The sequence below is a fragment of the Populus alba genome, chromosome 17 (assembly GCF_005239225.2).
Source record: "Populus alba chromosome 17, ASM523922v2, whole genome shotgun sequence".
NCBI lineage: Eukaryota > Viridiplantae > Streptophyta > Magnoliopsida > Malpighiales > Salicaceae > Populus > Populus alba.
Genome location: NC_133300.1, coordinates 21,493,759 through 21,515,721, shown reverse-complemented (window position 1 = coordinate 21,515,721; position 21,963 = coordinate 21,493,759). Strand labels below are relative to the sequence as shown.

The 21,963-nt window shown below is 35.2% G+C and overlaps 1 protein-coding gene and 1 pseudogene across 3 annotated transcripts in view; one reads left to right on the top strand and one right to left on the bottom strand.

The window, feature by feature from the left end:
• The window catches only part of LOC118048556 (uncharacterized), a 96,904-nt gene extending 76,041 nt beyond the window's left edge, over positions 1–20,863 (bottom strand). The window contains exons 1-6 of one of the 3 annotated variants that reach the window (XM_035058342.2): positions 20,546–20,863; positions 18,468–18,564; positions 15,138–18,207; positions 14,946–15,050; positions 14,599–14,773; positions 13,165–13,628 (exon numbers count right to left, since the gene is read on the bottom strand). In XM_035058342.2, coding sequence (XP_034914233.1) covers positions 13,431–13,628; positions 14,599–14,773; positions 14,946–15,050; positions 15,138–18,094 — 3,435 coding nt within the window. In that variant the 5' untranslated portion in view covers positions 18,095–18,207; positions 18,468–18,564; positions 20,546–20,863 and the 3' untranslated portion in view covers positions 13,165–13,430. The other 2 variants (XM_073405926.1, XM_073405927.1) reach the window with 2 other exon arrangements.
• LOC118048579 (LRR receptor-like serine/threonine-protein kinase EFR) lies at positions 8,664–12,137 on the top strand (annotated as a pseudogene).
• Positions 20,864–21,963: the final 1,100 nt, after the last annotated feature.

The window sequence follows — 21,963 nt, the reverse complement described above, 5'->3', positions numbered from 1 at the left end:
ATCATAATAAAAAATCCTCCAACTATATATAATTAAGATTAAAAATATTACATAAATATAAAATAAAAATAAAAAAATAAAAACCTACCTAATACTAGTCAATAAGGTCAAATTCCCAGCATCATCAAAGTACTGCAATTATTACCGAGTACATAAAAAAACACCTGCATAATTAAATTAAATAAAATTAACTTGAATCATTATTATCACTAATTAAAGAATAATTATTATAACTTGAATCATAATTAAAAAACACCTGCATTTAAATTTAAAAAAATAATTATTATTACTATCACATGACTTGAATCATTCGTAGTATATATTTTTTTATAGGTTTCACTAAGCCCATCAAATCTTTCAGGTCAAATTCCCAGCATCATCAAAGTACTGAAATGCAATTATTACCGAGTACATAAAAAAACACCTGCATAATTAAATTAAATAAAATTAACTAAACCTACAAGATCTTGACAAACAAATGAAGATTACCATTGAAACAATCAAGCCACAAATCATGAGATTTGCCTCCCGCGTTACTATCTGTGTAGAAAACGTCTACAAGAGGCTGTCCCTTCATTTTCATGGAAACTCGTGAACATTTTCTGGGACCAGTCCAACCGTATAAGTAGAGTGGAGTTGTGATTAATTTTTAAAATATTTTTAATTTAAAAATATATTTAAAATAATATTTTTATATTTTTTAAAATTATTTTTAATATAAAAATATTAAAATATTTTTAAAAACACTAAAAATAATTAATTTAAAATAAAAAACAAATATAAAACAATCATTTTTTTTAAAAAAATATTTTTCAAACATGAAAACAAATATTCAGTCAAAGTCCAACTTACTTTTCCACTAAATGTTTGATCATGAACCAGTACAAACACTCAAATTAGTCCCTCCATTGTCATATTTCGAACGAGACAAATCATTCATCGCCGCAGGCAACTTTGAATATTGCATGCATATATGCAAGTGGTTGATGTAACATAAATGTTGGAAATTTGATACATTAAAAGGATAATATTCCAAGACAAGGTTGTAAAATACACTTTTTTTTAAGTAAATCATAAAATTATAAGTAAAATATTTTAATTAATTATATATTAACAATTTCAGTCAAGTAGTAAATAATCATATATCACAATTAAAATAAAAGTGAAATAAATAATAGAAAAGTCCAGACACTTTAAAATATATGGTTCAAAATAAAAATTTATATATATAGTTTAAATAACTTAAAAACACAATACAATACAATTATGTCTATAGAATTTTATTAACTAAAAATTAACAAACCTAAAAATAAACAATCTATTGGAGTGTCATGTAAACTAAAACTAGTCTTATTGCCTTTATCTTCCTTATTATTCTTAAAACATTCATCAAAATAATTATCATTTAGAGGATTATTACAGCTACTACTAATACCAGCACCGATATTGTGAACATTAGTGGTATTACTAATACCAACACCAATATTGTCAACAATATTTAACTCCAAACTCCTTGAATTATCTAGATTGACATCATTCTGAATCTCTAAATCATCTTCAATATCATGACTCTCCATTTCAGAATCATTAAAATTTTCTTCATCATCACTTTCATTTTCTTAACCATTTTTTATTTGTATTGCACTATCAATGACATCAAGCAAATCAAAGTTTGGTGAACCATCATGTTTTTCTCTCTTAATTATCCAATCATCAACATATGAGAGATCATCTAATACTTCACCAAAATCATTAGCCTGCCTTTTGACTTGGTTATCATTCAATTTCAAATTGCACATTACAAATACCAAGTCATTCATTTTTTTCCTGGTGCAAATGATTTTTTCATTTTGTATGAACCAGTTAAAGCATAGATTTGTAATAATTTGGTGAGTGCCTTGGTAAGGGCAACTACTATACTATTTATATAAATAGGGCATTGTACATATGTTATGGTGTGACCTATTACACATAATAAAACTATACAAGAGAAAACATAATATTTTCTATTTTTATAAAAACATCCCATAATACACCCCTCAAGCTGAGGGTGGGTTATCCACATGAAGCTTGAAACATAGAGAAGCAAAAGTAGAGGAAGCAAGTGGCTTTATAAGAATATCGGCTAATTGATCTTTAGAGGAGATGAAGCGAATCTGAATCTCCTGCTTAGCCACTCAATATGAACAAAGTGATAATCGATCTCAACATGCTTCATACGAGCATGAAAGATTGGATTAACAGACAGGTAAGTAGCACCTAAATTATCACACCAGATAGTGGTAGCAGAAATAGAAGAGAAACATAAATCTGAAAAAAAAAAAATAGCGAAGCCAAAGAACCTCAACAGTGCCATCAGCTAAGGCCTTATACTTTGCTTCAATGGAGGATCGAGCAATAATGCATTGCTCGCCGGATTTCCATGAAATGGGAGTGGTGCCTGGAAATACAATATATCAGATTTTCGATCATCAATACTACTGGCCCAATCAACATCAATAAAACCATGGAGAGACAAAGTAGAGTCACGAGTAAGGTGGAGATCAAAGGAAGACCTTTTAAGTATTGTAGGATATGCTTAACAACGGCCCAATGACCTTCAGTAAAAGCATGCATAAACTGACATACCTTGTTCACAGCATAACATATATCTGGTCGAGTAAATGTGAGATACTAAAGAGTACCAACAAAGAGTTGGGGTTTACATGAACTTAAATATTGACTCAAGTCATAAGGCAAGCTGTTAGTCCCCCACCTAACATAAAGTTTAATATGTGCAATCAAAAAGACAATAATAATAAAAGTGATGCATGATAGAATGCAATAAGATCTTATCCATACCCAATATACCTTGTATGACAGGATGTAAAGATGCATGCTAAAGTTTTAAACAAAGTATCATTCATAGCAAAACATAAAAAAAACAAAAAAAAATTATCAAGCCTAGTCCAAGGGTCCCCAGTGGAGTCGCCATCCTGTCGCACCCTTGCGGTGGAGCGCAACGTCACGACAACCCTCGATTGATTTCGGGTTTTTGTTTTTTTATGAATAAGGAGTCGCTACTTAGTATTTTGGTCACTAGGAACCCTAGCTAGTCTTTCATATATTCTAAGGCAGGGGACTGGTTGCATAAAGGGAAGGTATTATCATCCCTAGTACGCCCGACCTAAGGTAAGCTACTTGATGTTTGGTTTGTCTTATAATTGCTATGGTGTTGGTGTTTTCTAATCCCATCAGTTTTTCTAGGTTTGATTCAGACTAAATTTATTAAGATAGAAATCCAATGAGATTACATGTGTTTTAAAAGCTTATTTTTCCCTTAGTATTTAAAGAGTTTGCAACTCGTAAATCACATGGAGGAGGGACATACAAAAATTAGAAATCTAAGAAAATTTAGAGCATTTTAAAAGCCTATTTTTGTCTTAGTGTTTCATACTCTCACTTCTCGTAAACCGTGGAGTAAAAAAATTGAAATGTCCTCGATTATAATCAAAGCTTCTTTCAAGGTTGTGTGATGACTTATTATTCCTATAAAATTATTTTGGATATTTACCAGATAGAGTTTCTTTAACCAAATATTAACAGTGAATAATAATAAGTTATTCCCAATAATATTTTGGATACTCATCCATTTAGGATTTCTTTATCCAAACATTAACTGTAAATAATAGATGGATTCCGCCCAAAATAAGATTTGTCTATTTTTTGAAATATTGTCCAATACCCTTTGGAGTTTTACGAACATGTTCTAAAATCCAAAAATACAAGAAAGTAATTTTTGTTGTGTTTAAGAAATCCATGCGAAAACACATTTTCAAAACTTCCAAAAAACTTTTTATATAAAAAAAACTGTCAAAACATGTTAGGGTATTGGCCGTATGTAACACACAAAAATACATTTTATATTTTCTATGTAAAAAACACACATTACATTTAATCACAATTAAAGTAAAAAAAAAACCCACATATTAGTCAAAATCTTAAGGCTTTAATAAATCAGTTATTAAATCCCAAAAAGTATGTAGAAACATTTTATTACATTTTCATGGGAAATACAACATGATTTTATTTATCCTTCAAATACTTGACCATATACAAATTAAAACATTAAATTCATTTTGTTTATATCTTTTTGATTTTATAATTCAATAACATATTAAAAAACAAAATACAAACACACACACCCCTCACTTTTTACTATGTTTACTCACACCCATAATTACATGTTTACAAAATATCTAAATTCAAAATAAACCAAACAAAACATTAAACAATTTAAAATTTACAAATGAACCCAAAACAGTCCTGGAATTGTAAGGAAGGCATTCTGGAGTTTGAGGAACAGTGGCGGCAAGTCTTCTCTATGCGCGACCACCACTAGGGGCGCGTGGGTTCAGGCGCCGCCCCAAGAAATAACAGGGGACGGGAGGGATTTGGCCTGGCTTCCTCTTTTCTTCTCTTTCTCTCAAGTAGTAACCTACAAAACAAAAGGAACACAGCAAGCAAATTTGTTCTCGGTCTTCTTTCTTTTTAGATCTGTTTCACTACATATCATTTTTTGGTTTCACCTTCTTCTCCTCTGCTTCAGGTGGTTGGCGACAAGGAGGAGGGACAGACGAGAGAGGGGTGTCATTGCTGGAAGAGCGGGGAGTGACTGCCCTCAGAAACCCGCTGGAACAGACAGATCGCCAACCCCTCTTTCTTCTTTGGTTGGTGATGAGGCAAGCAAAGGTCTGCTATTGAGAGGGAAATGAGTCTTCTCCATAACCAACACAAATCAAATCATATATTTATGGTATTTTATATTGCAATAATTATATATGATTTAGTAATCATCTCTTTAACATATTGCTTAATATTAGCTCTGATACTCTATGTTATTACCACGTGTAAACCCTTATTATTTTTATTTTTATATTGAAAATTTATCAAAACATGGGTAAAAAATTGGGTAACAACACTTGGGAACGGGTTGATATGTATCCTCAATGGTGGGATTATCCAGCATATTTTAGGTAGAAGTTAGCGGTTGATGGTGCAGGTAAGTCAATCATCGCAATGTCTTCCTCATCGAGGTTCGCAACTTCTATGTCAATGTCACCTAATTCAATCATCTCAGCATCTTCCTTATTGTAGTTTACAGCTTCTGTGTCACCAACATAATCCTTACAAAGTTCATTATCCAATGATAAATCCCTTTTGTTTGGAATAGTTTGAGTATTAGTGAGCAAAGTAGCATTGTGCTTGCTGCTGCTTGTCGCACGTCACCTGCGCGGTGATTCAATTGTGATTTTTCATTCATTTGCTTGATTTGGGGTCTTGGGAGTCGCCACCTAGTATTTAATTGAATAAATCTAAAACTTATCAAGAGAAAAACCTTGGTCTCAAGTAAACGTCCACCTATGTAAATAAGAACTAATCATTAAAATGATATGTCAACTTATATTATGAATATTTATCTTTTCTTAACATGGCTAGTTAACCGATCCGCCGTTTGACTAATCCTAACCATTAAACAACCATAATGTGCAGTACATGCTTAATTTGATCGAATGTTTTCTTTAAGATTAATAACATAGATCCACCACAATTATTAAACTAAGTTGCTTCACAAGTTTATATATCATAACATCTGGTTTTGATAGCAAACTTAGCAATAGATTTGTTAGAATAATAACTTAGAGTTCGCTCTAGCAATAAAACTAAACAATCATACGAAATAAGCATAGAAAAACAAAAATATTTGTCATATAAATTGAAAATCAAAGGTAAAATAGATCTCACAGTTCTTGAAATCCGAAGATTTCTATGTCCTTGTAACCAAGAAAAAACACTTAGCCTTGTATGTCTATTGAGAAACTAATCAAGAGAAAAGATGAGAACATGATTTCACATATAGGAGGAAAGAGTTGAATTTTTCTTCTCTTTGGCTGCTACTCCTTTCTTTTTATTTGATAGAAAATCATAATCCCTCTTTCCTACAAAATAGTCCTTTTCTAAGTAGACAATTTACATTTAAATAGTGCAATAAATATTTTTGTAAAAAAAAAAATAGTATTGCATAAAATCTTCAAGTTTTAACTTGACTTAGAGGATTTAAATGGCCCAAATAAAGACTTGGATGTCAGTTTGGATGCTTCATAAGTAAATTGAACTTGTTCCTTCACAAAACCTATATGCTGACAGAATTTATGAGTCATTTTAGAAAAATCATCTATTTCTCATATGAGCTCTTATTCTGATGAAATTTGATAGGCAGATAGATCTTTGAGTCAGTAATCCAAAAAAATTAAGTTTGCATCAAATGGACCTCTCTAACTCAAGATATTCAAGTCGGAATGACCAAAGGTCAACACTGGCAGAATGTGAGATTTGTCTTTGAAGGCTGCGATTTCCATGTTCTTTCTCTTCTTTCTTTTTTTTCTTGCCATATAGGTATAGAAATGAATGGATGTTAGCTTCCTAATTCCATTAGACTCATTTTATTTTGACATCTATAGTTCAAGCTCTGTATAAAACATCAATTGGAGGTCAAATTAATTTGTCAATTATCTCATATTTACTTGTTTTTTAATCTTGCATCCAAAAGTGCCTTCAAAACATAAAACAAAGAATATCAAGGCATTATATATAAAAAAAAAACATAGGCAAAATATTAGGCAAATATGGATAAAACTATCGAATAATATGGTTACATCAAGTAGCATAAAACAATATATCCTAGAAAATCTTGACTTCTCTAACTTTCTTATTCAGCAAAATCTCCACAAATATTATTGACTACCATCGGTTTTATGATCGTGTTGATGGCACTCTTACTCTTTCTCAATTCATTACTAGAACTTCATGTTAATCATGTTGTTGTTTCTTGGATAAATGCTACTGTGTCATCAAAGATTCTTAAGCATCTCATCTTTCTTGGAATCGCTCTCTATGCCCATGATACTTGGGGTTGCTATTGAAAAACTATTTTTGACAACGTGACATCAAGATATATGCACTTGAAATCTAATTTTAACAAATTACCTCTAAGGGCACACAAGTATCAGTCGCACTAAACGTAAATTCTGAGCTCAACAACTATATGAGGCGTTTAAGCATAAGAAAATTGTTAACCATAAGCAGAATATCATCAACATAGATCAAAAGATAACAGATATCAGTACCAACAGAAAAGATAAATACTGAGGTATCAATCTTGAAGGAACAAAAACTAATTAATAGCAGAAATTCATTTAGACGAGTATACCAAGCCCGCAAAGCCTGTATTAAACTATATAAAGACTTATGCAATCTACACACATGAAAGGGGAGAGCAGAATGAACCAAACTTGGAGGTTGTTTCATGTAGATCTCTTTGTCAAAGATTCCATTGAGAAATGCATTATGGATATATCAAACTGATAGATTTTCCAATCACATGAAACCGCAATGGAGAAGACTGGTCTGACTGTCGCTTAGTTGATAACAAGACTAAATGTTTTAGAGTAATCAATATCTTCTTGTTAAGTGAAACCTCTAGCAACTAGGTGCGCTTTATACCTTTTAATGCTTCTATCAACTCTGTGTTTAATTTTATATACCCACTGACTACTAATAGCATTTATCTAAGCATGAAAAGGCACCAAATGTAAACCAATAAGAAAATCGATTGTAAATAAAAGAGAGTGTTAAAGGAAGTATCATACATCTAATACATTAAAAAACAAAACAATATTTAAAAGATTGATTGGATAGCAAATTACAAAGCATAATGAAAAAGAGGAAAGCGGTAATTAGAAACTAGGATGCAAAATACTTTGGAAATAACAAAAAAAAAAATTTATTGGGATAGATGGTTGATTTGCCCGTTGTGGAATTTATAAATCCTTTCTCATATAATTAATTAATTTATGAGTTGATCTTGTCTTGGAAAATGAATGATGATACGTATACTTCATGAACATGCGAGTCTTAACTTGGAAAATGAATTATTATGGGTGATAAATTCGTGGAAATGAAATATGTCCCTTCATTTTCAAGGATTCACATCATTGCGAGGTCTAGCTTACTTTTCCACCACAGGTTTGCTCATGAACCAGCTAATTCGAAGGAGCCAGATTATTCAGCGACGTGGACTTGAAATCTGACTATAGCATGCATATGCAAGTGGTTGATGTTACATTTTGAGAAATGAAACGTTCATCATAAAACTTCAAGTTTTTTAAGAGTAATCTAAATTTAATTCTTTTTTAAGACTAAACTAATAAATCTTCCTCTCTCACTACTGCTTTATTCACATCCATTCCTGCCTCTATGATTTCTTGGATAAATGCTACTGTGTCATCTTAAGCATCTCATCTTCCCTAGAATTGCTGTGTTTGCATAAATGATACTATTTCTTGAAAAACTATTTTCTGGACAACGTGACATCAATATATATGCACTTGAAATCTAATCTCAACAAATTAGCCTCTAAGGGCACACGCTCAATAAGTGATTATTTTCAATATGTGAAGTCTATCATTAATTTTCTTGAACCAATTAAACCTTAGTTGACTTAACCAATGTGGAGATCAAATGTTGGTTGATGAATCTGAAAAAGGTTCTCCCTGAGCCTGAAAAAGCATCTTAAGGATGTAAGGAATATTCCTTACTTTCCTATTTAATTTTTGATCCATAGAGCATCACAGCAAGCCATTTGATCTCAACTTAAATCTGTAAGACCCCATTGAAACTGAAGCTTCCAAGCATGAGTTCATTCATATTGTGGTTTCTTTCCTTTCAAATAATTCAACACTCTTTCTCCTTCTCATTAGCTAGAGGAGGAGGCGAGATTGACAAACTCACCCTACTAGCTTTCAAGGCTCAAATTTCAGACCCCCCTACAAAACTAAGCTCGTGGAATGAATCCTTACACTTTTGCCAGTGGTCAGGAGTAACATGTGGAAGACAGGATCAAAGAGTCATAGAGCTTGACCTCCACTCCAGCCAACTGGTGGGCAGCCTATCTCCCTCCATTGGGAACTTGAGTTTTCTCAGGCTACTAAGCTTGGAAAACAACGGTTTCACCAATACCATCCCCCAAGAATTAGGTCGTTTGGTTCGGTTACAGACACTGCTCCTTGGGAACAACTCGTTCAGTGGTGAAATCCCGGCTAACATTTCACATTGCTCGAACCTCCTGAACCTTAATTTAGAGGGAAACAATCTTACCGGCAACCTTCCTGCCGGACTTGGATCGTTATCAAAGCTGCAGGTATTTAGTTTTAGAAAAAACAATCTGGGTGGCAAGATACCACCCTCTTTCGAAAATCTTTCATCTATCATTGAAATTGATGGATCACTCAATAATTTACAAGGGGGTATTCCCAGTAGTATTGGGAAACTGAAAACATTGAATTTCTTTTCACTCGGCTTGAATAATCTGAGTGGTACAATCCCTCTCTCCCTATACAATATTTCATCTCTCCTTCATTTATCTTTGGCTCATAACCAATTTCATGGTACACTTCCTCCATACATTGGCCTAACTCTTCCAAATCTGGAATTTCTTGGCATTCACGACAATCAATTAAGGGGACTCATTCCAGCAACGCTCTTAAATACCTCAAAATTTACTGAGATTTATCTTTCCTACAATGAATTCACCGGAAAAGTTCCCACTTTAGCTAGCATGCCTAACCTGAGGGTTTTTTCAATTCAAGAAAGTGGGCTTGGAAATGACGAGGATGATGATTTGTCGTTTCTCTACACCCTCTCAAACAGCAGCAAGTTGGAAGTTTTGGCTATAGATGGGAACAATTTTGGAGGGGTGCTGCCTGACATAATTAGCAACTTCTCAACAAAGCTCAAGAAGATGACATTCGGAAGAAATCAAATCCAAGGAAGCATTCCTGATGGCATTGGAAATCTCATAAGCTTGGAAACTTTAGGTTTGGAGAGAAATCACTTGACTGGCAGCATACCAAATTCTATTGGTAAATTACAAAATTTAGTTGAATTCGTTCTGAGTGAAAACAAATTATCAGGGAGCATCCCTTCTTCTTTAGGGAACATCACCTCGTTGATGCAAATTAATTTTCATCAAAATAGTTTACAGGGAAGCATCCCTCCAAGCCTGGGAAACTGCAGCAACTTGTTGCTCTTGGGTCTCTCCCAAAACAATCTCAGTGGTCCCATACCAAAAGAGGTCCTTAGCATTTCATCCTTGTCAATGCGTTTGGGTCTGTCTCAAAATCAGCTGTCTGGTTCCCTTCCCTTTGAAGTTGGCAAGTTAAAGCATCTTGGATACATGGACATCTCCAAAAACAGGCTATCAGGGGAAATTCCCGCAAGTCTTGGCAGTTGCGAGAGTTTGGAACATTTGTCTTTGGATGGGAACTTCTTCCAAGGCCCCATTTCCGAGTCTTTGAGATCTTTGAGAGCACTTCAAGATCTCAATCTCTCTCACAACAACTTGACTGGCCAAATTCCCAAGTTTTTGGGAGATTTCAAGTTGTTGCAGAGTTTGGATCTGTCATTTAATGACCTTGAAGGTGAGGTGCCTATGCACGGTGTTTTTGAGAATACAAGTGCGGTTTCGATTGCAGGGAACAAGAATCTTTGTGGAGGCATACTTCAGTTGAATCTGCCCACTTGCAGATCCAGGTCAACAAAGCCAAAGTTTTCTACCAAGCTGACATTGATAGTCGCTATTCCTTGTGGCTTTATTGGATTAATCTTCATCGCATCTATTTTTATTTTTTGCGCTGCTTGAAAAAATCGTTGAGAAAAACAAAAAACGAGTTGTCATGTGAAATGCCATTCCGAACAGTAGCTTACAAAGACCTCCTTCAAGCAACTAATGGATTCTCTTCGGGCAATTTAGTCGGTGCTGGTAGTTTTGGGTCTGTGTATAAAGGAGTACTTGCATTTGATGGAGTGATTGTTGCTGTGAAAGTATTCAACTTGCTACGCGAAGGAGCTTCCAAAAGCTTCATGAGAGAATGTGCAGCCTTGCTAAACATCAGGCACCGGAATCTTGTCAAAGTATTATTTGCATGTGCTGGCGTTGATGTTCAAGGTAATGATTTCAAAGCTCTTGTTTATGAGTTCATGATCAATGGAAGTCTAGAAGAATGGTTGCATCCAATCCATACATTGGACCTGGAAGTGCATCAGCCAAAAAATCTTAATCTCATTCAGAGGTTAAACATTGCAATTGATGTGGCTAATGCGCTTGACTATTTGCACAACCAATGCAAAATGCCTATTATTCATTGTGATCTTAAGCCAAGTAATGTTCTTCTCGATGGAGATATGACTGCTCATGTTGGGGACTTTGGATTGTTGAAGTTCCTTTCTGAAGCATCCTGTCAGTCATCTTCGAGTCAGACAAGCTCTGTTGGATTAAAAGGCACCGTCGGCTATGCAGCTCCCGGTAACATACAACTCTAGAGGGATACATATTCCATTATTTACAAGTTTTCTCTAGCATTTTATCTCCAGGATCATAAGCAACTCTGATTAATTAACCATTCAAACAAACTGACTGCAGAGTATGGCATCGGAAGCGGGGTGTCAGTTTTCGGGGATGTATACAGCTATGGCATCCTACTGCTGGAGATGGTTACTGGGAAGAGACCTACAGATTGCATGTTTAACGATGGACTAGAACTTCACAGTATGTTATGTTAAAATGGCATTACCTGACCGTGTAGTTGATGTCGCGGACCCGAAACTTCTGACAGAAGTTGATCAGGGAAAAGGCACTGATCAAATCGTGGAGTGTTTGATTTCAATCAGCAAGATAGGAGTGTTTTGCTCAGAAAAGTTTCCTAAAGAGAGAATGGACATTAGCAATGTTGTAGCTGAATTGAATCGAGCTAAGGCCAACTTTCTTTGAAGGCATGGACTGCTATCCTACGAGAAGGTTCTTGCCCTGTAGTGTCCAGACGACTTCAAAGTGAATGTAAGACATGAGGAATGGAGTCTAAATATTGTAACTTTCTTATTTGCATAAGCATGAGTCCTAGCTAGCTACTAGTCAGAAAGTGTCCCTGAAAGAGAGCACGAAACCTGTGTAAGTGCCTGTTTTTTTCCAAATAACCTGTAATGTAATCAAGTGTTATGCAAAAATTAAGCACTCTTCTTTTACATGTCGACTTTTACCTAACAAAATAATAGAAGGAAAGCACTTTTTTCTGCAGGCTTCTCTTGGCATATTCAAATTCATCAGCCCAAACCCCCACAGACTTCTGAATTCTGCAACAACTGAAGAATAGAACCCCAAACACTTTTCGTAAATGGACAGGCACAAAACAAGTGATTTCTATCCTCATTATCCTGATTACATAACACAAATAGAGGATACATACTCCTCCCCATTTTTTTTATTTTTTGAAATACTTACCTATGTATTATTTCTTCTTAACATAAGAGGTATTTTCTTAAACAGTTCAATTCGGAGGTTAGACTATTTAGTAGTGCTGAATCTGGATCATGTCTCGGTTGTATAATGAAGTAGCCAAATTAATCTTCTTCTTTTTTTTTAGACTACATGGTATATGTTTCTCTTTTCTCAAGGTGGATGGATTTTATCTATGTTGTGCTGAATTAAGTCAAATGGGCTGAAAGTTACGCCGATATGAGTGGTTGGTTGACAGTAAGACGGAAAAAACGGAGATAGTTAGGATAGTTGCTGTTTTTTATTTTAAAATAATAAAAATTAACTTAAAAATATTTATATATATAAAAAAAACATATTTATTTTTATCTGCATTTTTTTCTCATTCGATACTAACCAAGCCCAGCCTAGGTGTTTGTAACAACTTCAAGCAAGGGAAAAGGTACAAGAGAAGCTAGACTGCCCACTAAAGTTCTCTCTGGAATAGAAGAATGCGTGTCCTGAGACGTCTGCTTCGGAAGTACAAAGAACAAAAAAAGATGAACAAGCACGTGTACCATGACACGTACATTAAGGTGAAGGGTAATGTCTTAAGGAACAAGAGAGTTCCAATGGAGAGTATTCACTAGTCTAGGGCTGAGAAAGCAAGAGAAAAGACATTGTCTGACAAGTTTGAGGCTAAGAGAGCGAAGAACATGGCAAGCACAAGGACCAGGAAGAGGGAAAGTCAATTCAAAGCATGTTACAAATCCATTCAGGACTAGGGTGCGACTCCATTCACTCACTCTTGGCACGCATTAAACTTTCAACAACTTCAACTAAAACTGAAACAAATATTTCCAGAAGTTTAACAAACAACTAGAATATTTACAGCAAGTTTAACAAACAACTAGATCAGTAATCAGCACTACAGGATTTCCTAAGAAGAAACTGGAATTCATGCCAAGAGGCATATGCTACACGGATGGAACTAGATTAGCAGCTTTATCTCATATGCTACATGGATGGAGCTAGATCGGTAACCATAAGAGACTACTACTCCTGAGAGTGGCAACCTCAAAATCTATGGAAGTGAATATCGTCCCCTAGAAAGAAAGAACTCGTAATCAGGATGTCTGTTTATGGATGTCTGATTTCCCTTGTTTACTACAGCTCTTGCAATAAGAGATGCTGTCTCCCCAAGGGTTCTCAACCGCTCCTTCAGAATTGCAGAAGGGTTCGAGATTGGTGTTCCTGCTGCCTGGTTTACACTGTGCCGCAGCTGGAACCAGCATTCACCCAGTTCAATCAACACACAAAGCACATTTGGGTCAAGAGCATCAATGGAATGGGTACACATACACACCCACCCACCCCACACACAAGAACAGCCACTAATCAAAGTCCAAAGCCAAGTTATGACACTTTTGGAAGCTTTTCCACTATTTAAGATTATTCCAACTGCATTTGACCTCTGTACAATAAGAGTTGAAAGCTTTTCTACTGAATAATTTTAACCATTCAAAGAACACAAAAAGGGCATTTTCAAAGTATGTGTTACACAGACACCCAATGACTTTTAAAAGAGAAAAACTGTTTAACTCTTTAATATTTTGTTGCCTGTAAATGGTTAATTCAAAAACAAGAGCTGGAAAGATATGAAACTTTTACATGTATTTTCCACACGGAGAAGCATAGCAATGAATAAGAAGCCTATCACTAGGCTAAAACACTTCCAAAGAAGCCAATAATATAATAAGAGGACTGAACATGCAAGGAGATCCCATCTCATCAGCAGACATTCAAAACGGATCATGGACTCTTATCAATCATTAAGCTTAACATCTATCATAATTAAAGAACAATATCTTAAGGTTTATGATATTTAGGTGGACAACATAACAAGCATAACATCCAAAAAAAAAATTTGCTAAAGTAAAGGGACACCAAATCAATAAATAACAGGCTTACCTTGGTAATAAAAATATAAATTAAAATAAAAGTTTATGATGATTCAGTTTTTTTATCCCATGCATTGCATATGCTGCATCAGCTGATTGAAATCATCAACTTCTTAGTCATTTAACACTTGCATAAGCAATTGGGGTTTGCCAGTGGACAAGGAAGTTTAAAGTGGAGAAACGAAATACAGACAGCCCGCTTCCACATTCAATTCAATGAAGTTTATTAGCATCATAACAATCACACCATTACGCAATGAAGTTTATAGAAGAACATCATTTATAAACTACCTGAGCATTGTAACTCTGAAGTCCCACAACTGGAGAAACTATACATGCATCCTTACTCGCATAATCAACTTCAGCACTTTTATGAACCAAATGGCCAAGTGAATGGTAAGTCAAAAATGCAGCTCGAAAGTGGCCATCTGGTATCCTATATATAGGATACCATGCCACCGAGTACCTGAAAACCATAACACATCTATAACACGTCTATAAAATTTCTCTTGGCATGATTCAGTTATATAACAAGCTTCAATCCTATTAATGTACAGAATGACATTCAAGCTAGTCTTTTGTTTCATAACCAAAATGAAAATGTGAGGCTAATTCCTAGAACTAGTTTTGTTACCAACCAGGATCTGGGGTGCAAATCATGGAGATTCAGAGAGGCCAAATTAGTTGGGTCCCCATACATTTTGTAACGAGAAGACACATCACCTCTAGCAAGCTCTTGTATCCTGAAATTAACAGAATCAGTATGGAGATCCATCTGAAAGCTCCAGTAATATGTTAACTACAACTTCAAATAGAGGTAAGAAGAGTACTTCTCATATAATGGTCGTCTTTGCTGAGGTTGTTCCGATTCAAAGTATTCAAAGAGTAACTCTGCGCCATTAGAACATGTCAAGTCAACTGATTGAGCTACAGCTGTGGTACGAGGCTGAGGAATCAGTAGAGAAAATATTGGAAGACGACCAACATTAGAGTTCTCTGATGATTCACTAGCCTTATATGTATCAGTTATTTCATGATCAGGAGCACTGTTCTTATTGTTTATGGGTTGACTTGAATGGTTTTTGAACAATTGAACTGCTGATAAAAAGGGAACAAAATAGCCATGAAATGAAAAATGATCAAAGCCCCCGCTATTTGAATTCTCACATTCCTCTGCCCTTACTTCCAAACCATAATTCCCATGTTCTTCATACCACTTCCAGATGCATCCCAATGGGATATTTGGTATCTCATGTCTGCATAGTGATGCACCAACAAGCCGGTCATCCAAACAAGTCTGGCAGCATGATAAACTGGGAAGATTAATAACTGGAGACGATAAATGAAGAAATCTTTCAAACTCAGCAATTGGACCACCAGTGGCCATCTGAATAGCTTCAGATTCCATCTGTACTCTGCAAGCATCCTTCACAGCTTGTATTATCTTTATTGATTCATCTTCAAAAGCTGAAAATTGTTGATAAGAGGATTCACTAGTTAAAGCATCAGCTGCAACATGCTTCTTGTTGAGCTCATCCATCCAAAGAGTAGAATTCTTCTTTTGAATGTGGTCATCTTCTTGGGGAAAACAAACTGCATTTCCTGAATCCTGGCACGTGCCCAGCATCAATGAAGAAACAAGGTCTAGAGAATCAAAATTGGCTTTGTCTTGAAAATTTCTCAAGGTGAGATCTTCACCAGCTCGTCCATCAGAAGGATCAGGTGATGAATTACCAAATCTAGCAGAGGTGGTCAATTCAGGATCTTTTACCCCAATGGGTATCCACTTCTGCATTACTGATCCAGAACTATGGTTTTGCTTACAGTACTCAGCAACTGTAACTTCTTTTTCCAATTGGGGAACTTTATTAAAAAATAGATGAGGAAGATAAACTGGAGGAGGCACCTTAACCGCATGTTGCTCCAATGAGTTGCAAAACTTTGCTGGCAAGCTACCTCCATTTTCTGTACGGCAATGTCTTGTGCTGGAAACAGTATCACAAGTACTGTGAAGTGGCTGTAACGCGTCTAGGGAAACTTGTGTGCTGTTACCTGATTCTGAATTCACGCATTCAACTCCGCTGGGATGGAATCCAGCAGTTAAACAACTATTCAGAGAATGAGTTCTTGAAATAGATTTCCCTCCTTTTTTATCATTCACTTGAGCTGTGAGATCAAATATTTCATGCAGTTGCACGCCAGTCTTTGCATGTGCATTAAAGGTGGCCTTGTTGGAACTATAGCCCCTACCATGACAGCTGTACTCTTGTTTGGAACCTGGACTATTTTTCTGTTTCAACTTCTTAGTAACCTTGTCTTTTGGCAGTTTTTTTCCCTCAGTTCTGGATGATGAATTTACATTGGAGACAGTACAGTTCCTTTTAAGTGATGGAGCCTCTTTCAAAGTCAAGTCAGACAGGAAGCACGCATGAGATATCTTCATTTTTGGGCTGCATTCATCTGCTGTGTCATTCCTCTGAACTTTTTTCCACACAGAATGGTTGTTTTCCTTCCCTGTCCGGCCATGCAAATTTTCAAAACCTCCATATTTGTGGGCACTGGCACTACTCCTGGGCAATGTTTTTATTTGCTTGCCTTTTTTGCCTGACACAAGCAATTGTGCGTCACTGCAGCTAAAATTTTGACCACGTTGCTTTGAGCCCTCAGTTTGGTGATGGGTATCTACAGCACCATTTAATGAATTTTTATGAGATAAAGACTCCTTTTTGGAATTGAAACCTGGTGCTTCTAAAACACTACCTCTGCTGCTACCTTCATGATATGTTTTTACATGATGACAATCGTTAGTGCCATCATCACTGTTTGAACCGATAGATAAATAATCAAACACTAGGGAGGAATCAGAAGCATATGAGAAATCTTTGGATTGTGTATCATCACAACAGCTGATCTGACTTGAGCACTGCACCCCAATGTCAGAGAGGGAAAATCCCTCTCCTTTTGTCTGTAAAGTGATTTCCGAATTAATCATCTGATGCTCCCCAGGAAAATTCTGAGCTATAGAAGGTATAATGGGCTCCACTGTAGCAGCCTCATCAATGCTGGATGTGTAGATTGGCAATGCTTCAGAAGTGCTAAATATAGAATCACCCTCAAAATCATTCTGGCTACTGCTACCATCTGGCGATGAAACATCCAATGCTTCAAAAGTTTCCACTATAGCCACTTCATCAATGTTCGACATGCATATTGCTGGGGCTTCAGGACTGCTAAATCTAGCGTCACCTTCAAAATCAATACGGTTACTGCTAGCATCTCTGAGTGAAACTTCTGGTGGAGTTGCAGAGCATGTTAATTCATCTCCAAAATCTTTATAACTACAGCCTTTGGAGGTTGAACTTCCTTGAGCGTACTCAGATAAAACTTCAGGTTCAGTTGAGCCAGTATCACTTGAAACTCTCTTGTTCTGTTTTCCCCTCCTCCTGGTTTTTGGTTTACATTTTTTCTTTGCAGACTTGTCTACATTAGAACTATCAATACAAGCTTCACATGAACTAAGAGCAGTACATCCTTTTGCGGTTGAATAATAGAAATCAGGGCAAGTGACAGAACTCTGGGATGCAGGATAGTCAGACAACTCATTTGATCTAGTCGCTTTATTGGAACCCTTATTTTGAGACTGATGCCATGCACCAGTTTCAAGAAACGTTCTGGTGCATGGCTTAATGGAATGAGGTACATCAGGTTGAGGCCCTCTCCGTGCTTTAGGTCGATCAGCCCTGAATGCATTCCTAGGTGGCATCGAAACTACTTGCAAACCATCCATATTCACCTGAATTCCAGATCCAAACCAATTATGCTGATAGAAATGTTTCACTTCCAGTGCAACAATCCTCCACTATTCATCCGATTTGAGCGTAAGTGTTGTTAAGATAGTACCTATTGTAAATAAATAGACAAAAACCAATGTCAAATCATAACTGCATTAGCAGCCTATGCTCAATTAGAATGCTGCACCAAAATAGATAACCAAAGACTCAGGTGATGCAAGCACTCTAAGAAAAATGAGCAAAATGATTAAAGTAAATGAAACAAGAATTGTCAGAACTTCCAACAAATTTTCTCATTGTTATTTATATATCCAAGGAATCTAACTCAAAATCCAGGCAGCAAAAGAGCCAGAATTGAGACATGTCTACCTTTAAGCTACTCGCAAAACTAGAAGGACCCGATAGCCCCCTTGATGAAAAGGAGGTTGACACCACTTGTCAGCAGGGCCGGTGTCGTCTCTTTGCTCTACAAGAAAAACAAACACCTTTTACAAACATTGCTGCTCAAATTTAATGCTAACTATTGAAAACATAAGAAACAGAAGACAAGGTGCACATTTTATCATGATAGTGGAAATGCTGAAGTAACTAACAGAAATGAACTTGGACGAATCTTAAACTATGGTAACTAGCAAAATTAAATTGGAAATATCTTAAACTGCTATTACAAAAGGGGGAAAGGTTAGAATACTACAAAACCTATGTCATTGATCATGGAAGATGTCCTAGGAAATTATTATTAATGTTCACAGAAGGGTGCCTGTACCCCAAAACACAGACTGGCAGGTTATTGTAAGACAACCCTGTCAAACAAACCAGGCAAATAGCTCCATATTGAGGGCAGAAAGTTGCTTCATGAAGTGATTGCAGTAACTAGGTCCATGAATGTCCATCTAACATAATAAGAGGTAACAAGATGATGCAGCACAGCCAAAATCTGCGGCTCTATCTCTTTCTCCATCTCTTAGAAGCACACATACATTAGACACTTTAATTTATCTGTCACATCTGGTAGGCCAAAAGCTCATGATAAAAGCTTACATTGGCGACCTTGCATCGTTTTCTAACTCTCAACCATGCAGTAAATGAAGCCATGCACCATTATCCCGTTTTAAACCCCATCGAGGTTCCTTATTGATTATTTAACCCAACTCAGATTTACCATCTATCAACAATGTTTTGACAATGCATTAACTAAGAGATCGCATGATATCTAGGAAAAGAATCTTATGTTTGTAACTTGCCAACAAATTTCCAATGGCAAACAATTTCACCTACCAAACAAGCCAAACAATCATTACCATAAAACCTAGAATTAAGAAGTTAATCAATTACGTACGACAAACAAAAAGTTGACAAATGATTTGTGAAATACGACAAGTAGGGGCTGCACACGTCAAATTGATCATACAACAAATGGTAAGTTTACGAAAACAACGTCAATTAAGAGAAACAAGACAATGTTTACTTAGTAAGTTAATCAATCCCATACACAAAAATAGAAAACTTCTCCACAGAAATGGCAAACCTACCAGCTCATTCCGCTAAAAAAGAAGCCAATTCTTCAAAAACAACATAACACATGAATATTAACAGATGACTAAGGTTATCCAAATCTAATCAAAACCATGCCTTTATCGTTTCACATTAACAACAACAGCAAGAACACCATGTGACTAAAAGCAAAACAAGATATACCATTTATAATGGCTAACTCCATTTACTTGAATCTACCACAAACAATAAAACATCTAGTTCAAAAAAGGAAAATAACAGTGAACCAAACGGAAAACTTGTAAATGCTCAGTGACTCCAATCCAATCATTTCAAAAATTAATTATGAGACCAGAAGACCTAACAGACAAGACAACGATTCTGTAAACAGTCAAACCCCATATTTCTTGTCTAAAAAAAACCTAACAACATATGATCCATACCCCGAAAAAAGAAGAAGATAAAACCTCGAAGAACAAAGAACAACAAGAAACTCACCAGGAAAAAAAAAAAAGTTTATGAAACCCAACTCGATCAAAACAAAAGCAATGAACAAATCCAAAGAAAACCCACCAAAAGAAATAAAATATAAATTAAGAATCAAAGAATTTAAAGCTGGTTACCAAATTTGACTAAAAGAGTCCCCAAAAAATCTGTCTAAAAGTGAAAAAAAATACAAAAGGGTGTCCCCCAAATATAGCAGTGAGATACAAAACCAATAAAGATGAAGAGAGTCAGTTACCACCACCACCACCACACAGGGAAGACCAGCTATACTTGTCAAGGATTTTACCATTTTTAGACCTTTATATTTAAGAACAAAGAAGACCCACCAATCCATACTCTTACTAATTAATATGTCTACAAATATTGATTATTAAATCACATTAATTAATATCTAAAATCATCTACACTAATGTTTTATCCTTTTTCTAAAGATAAAGAAAACAAACCAGACAGGGTCGCTTCGTGCTGCTGCTGCTGCTTTCTTACTTCTTTTGTTGCTTTCAACAGCTCTTTACCCTTTGCTGTCTGCTTTTTTAAATTAAAATTTGTTTTTGGCATAGAGATGAGAGGCGAGGGATACGCTTTTGGTGCTTGGAATTTTCAAAGAAGATTACTCTTACTTTGAAGAAAGGTGAGATCATTCATAGGAGTTATACTTATTGTTGGTGATCCTAGAGGAAATAAAAAAAACATTTTATGATAACTTCAATAATACTTATTGAGATATGATTAAGGGTATTTTAAGCCTAAAAATCAACTACTACTACTACGACGTATGTTGGGGCATCCTTTGAGTATCGATACTTCAACTCTCTTATTGCAATGTATTTTTATCAACATGTATTTTATAATATTGAATTATGCTAATTTTAAGTGTCGATTATTATTATTATTATTATATGGTGTTCACCCAAAATAATGATTAGATGGGACCCTTATGTTGAGTCATTGTGAAAAAAGTTGAGTCCCTTCCCATCATCATGACATGTATCTTTTTTGCCAATTCATGGCGCCATATAAATCACAATAAAAAAATTAATAGCAAGTGATGTTTGTTTACGCGATACAAATTATATTTTAAAAAATATATATTATATAAAAATTAATCAGTTACGCAGCAAACCATGTAAGTAATAATAGTTGATCTAGTTAAATTCAATTAATCTAAATAAAAATCATTTATCATCATGTATCTTTTAATGCAGCATTATATGTAGTGAGTCAATTTGTTGATTTAAAATCTTATCTAAATTAATTTTTATATTAAATTAAATAAGAGTTGATTTAGTTAAATACAATTAACCTAGTCAAACTTAATTAAGTCAAAATTTGAGTGATATTTGATTTGATTTTTTATTTTTTTCTAAAATAATGACGCTTCTACTTCTTCTTTTTTTCGTTTTAAAGAAAAGAAACTTAATATAATTTCGTGAACCGGATCTTGACGGGGAAGAGTTTTATAATCCGAATCTTTATTTGTTTCGGAGGAGATTTTGAAAAAGGAGCATCCGTGCATGGCATCTTCTGTCTGGGAATCCATCCCTCATCTTTAAGAAGTCAACTGTGCAGAATAATAATAATAATAATAATAATAATAATAATAATATAAGCCATTGATTTGAAGCAGTGAGCATTATTTTAATTCATTCAGCTCAGCTCTGCCATGCATGCTTTCCAGGTGGCATCATATTTCAGCTTTGAATACACGTGTGAGTGTCTGTGTGGGCTATCTTTTATTTTATGACCGCATCATTGCGCACTTAATAAAAGGTCGCAGGAGCCATTGAATTGAGTGTCTGCTGGGTAGGTGCCACCTTAGACTAAATATTAGTTATTTTCTGTTTTTATTTTAAAGAAATAAAAA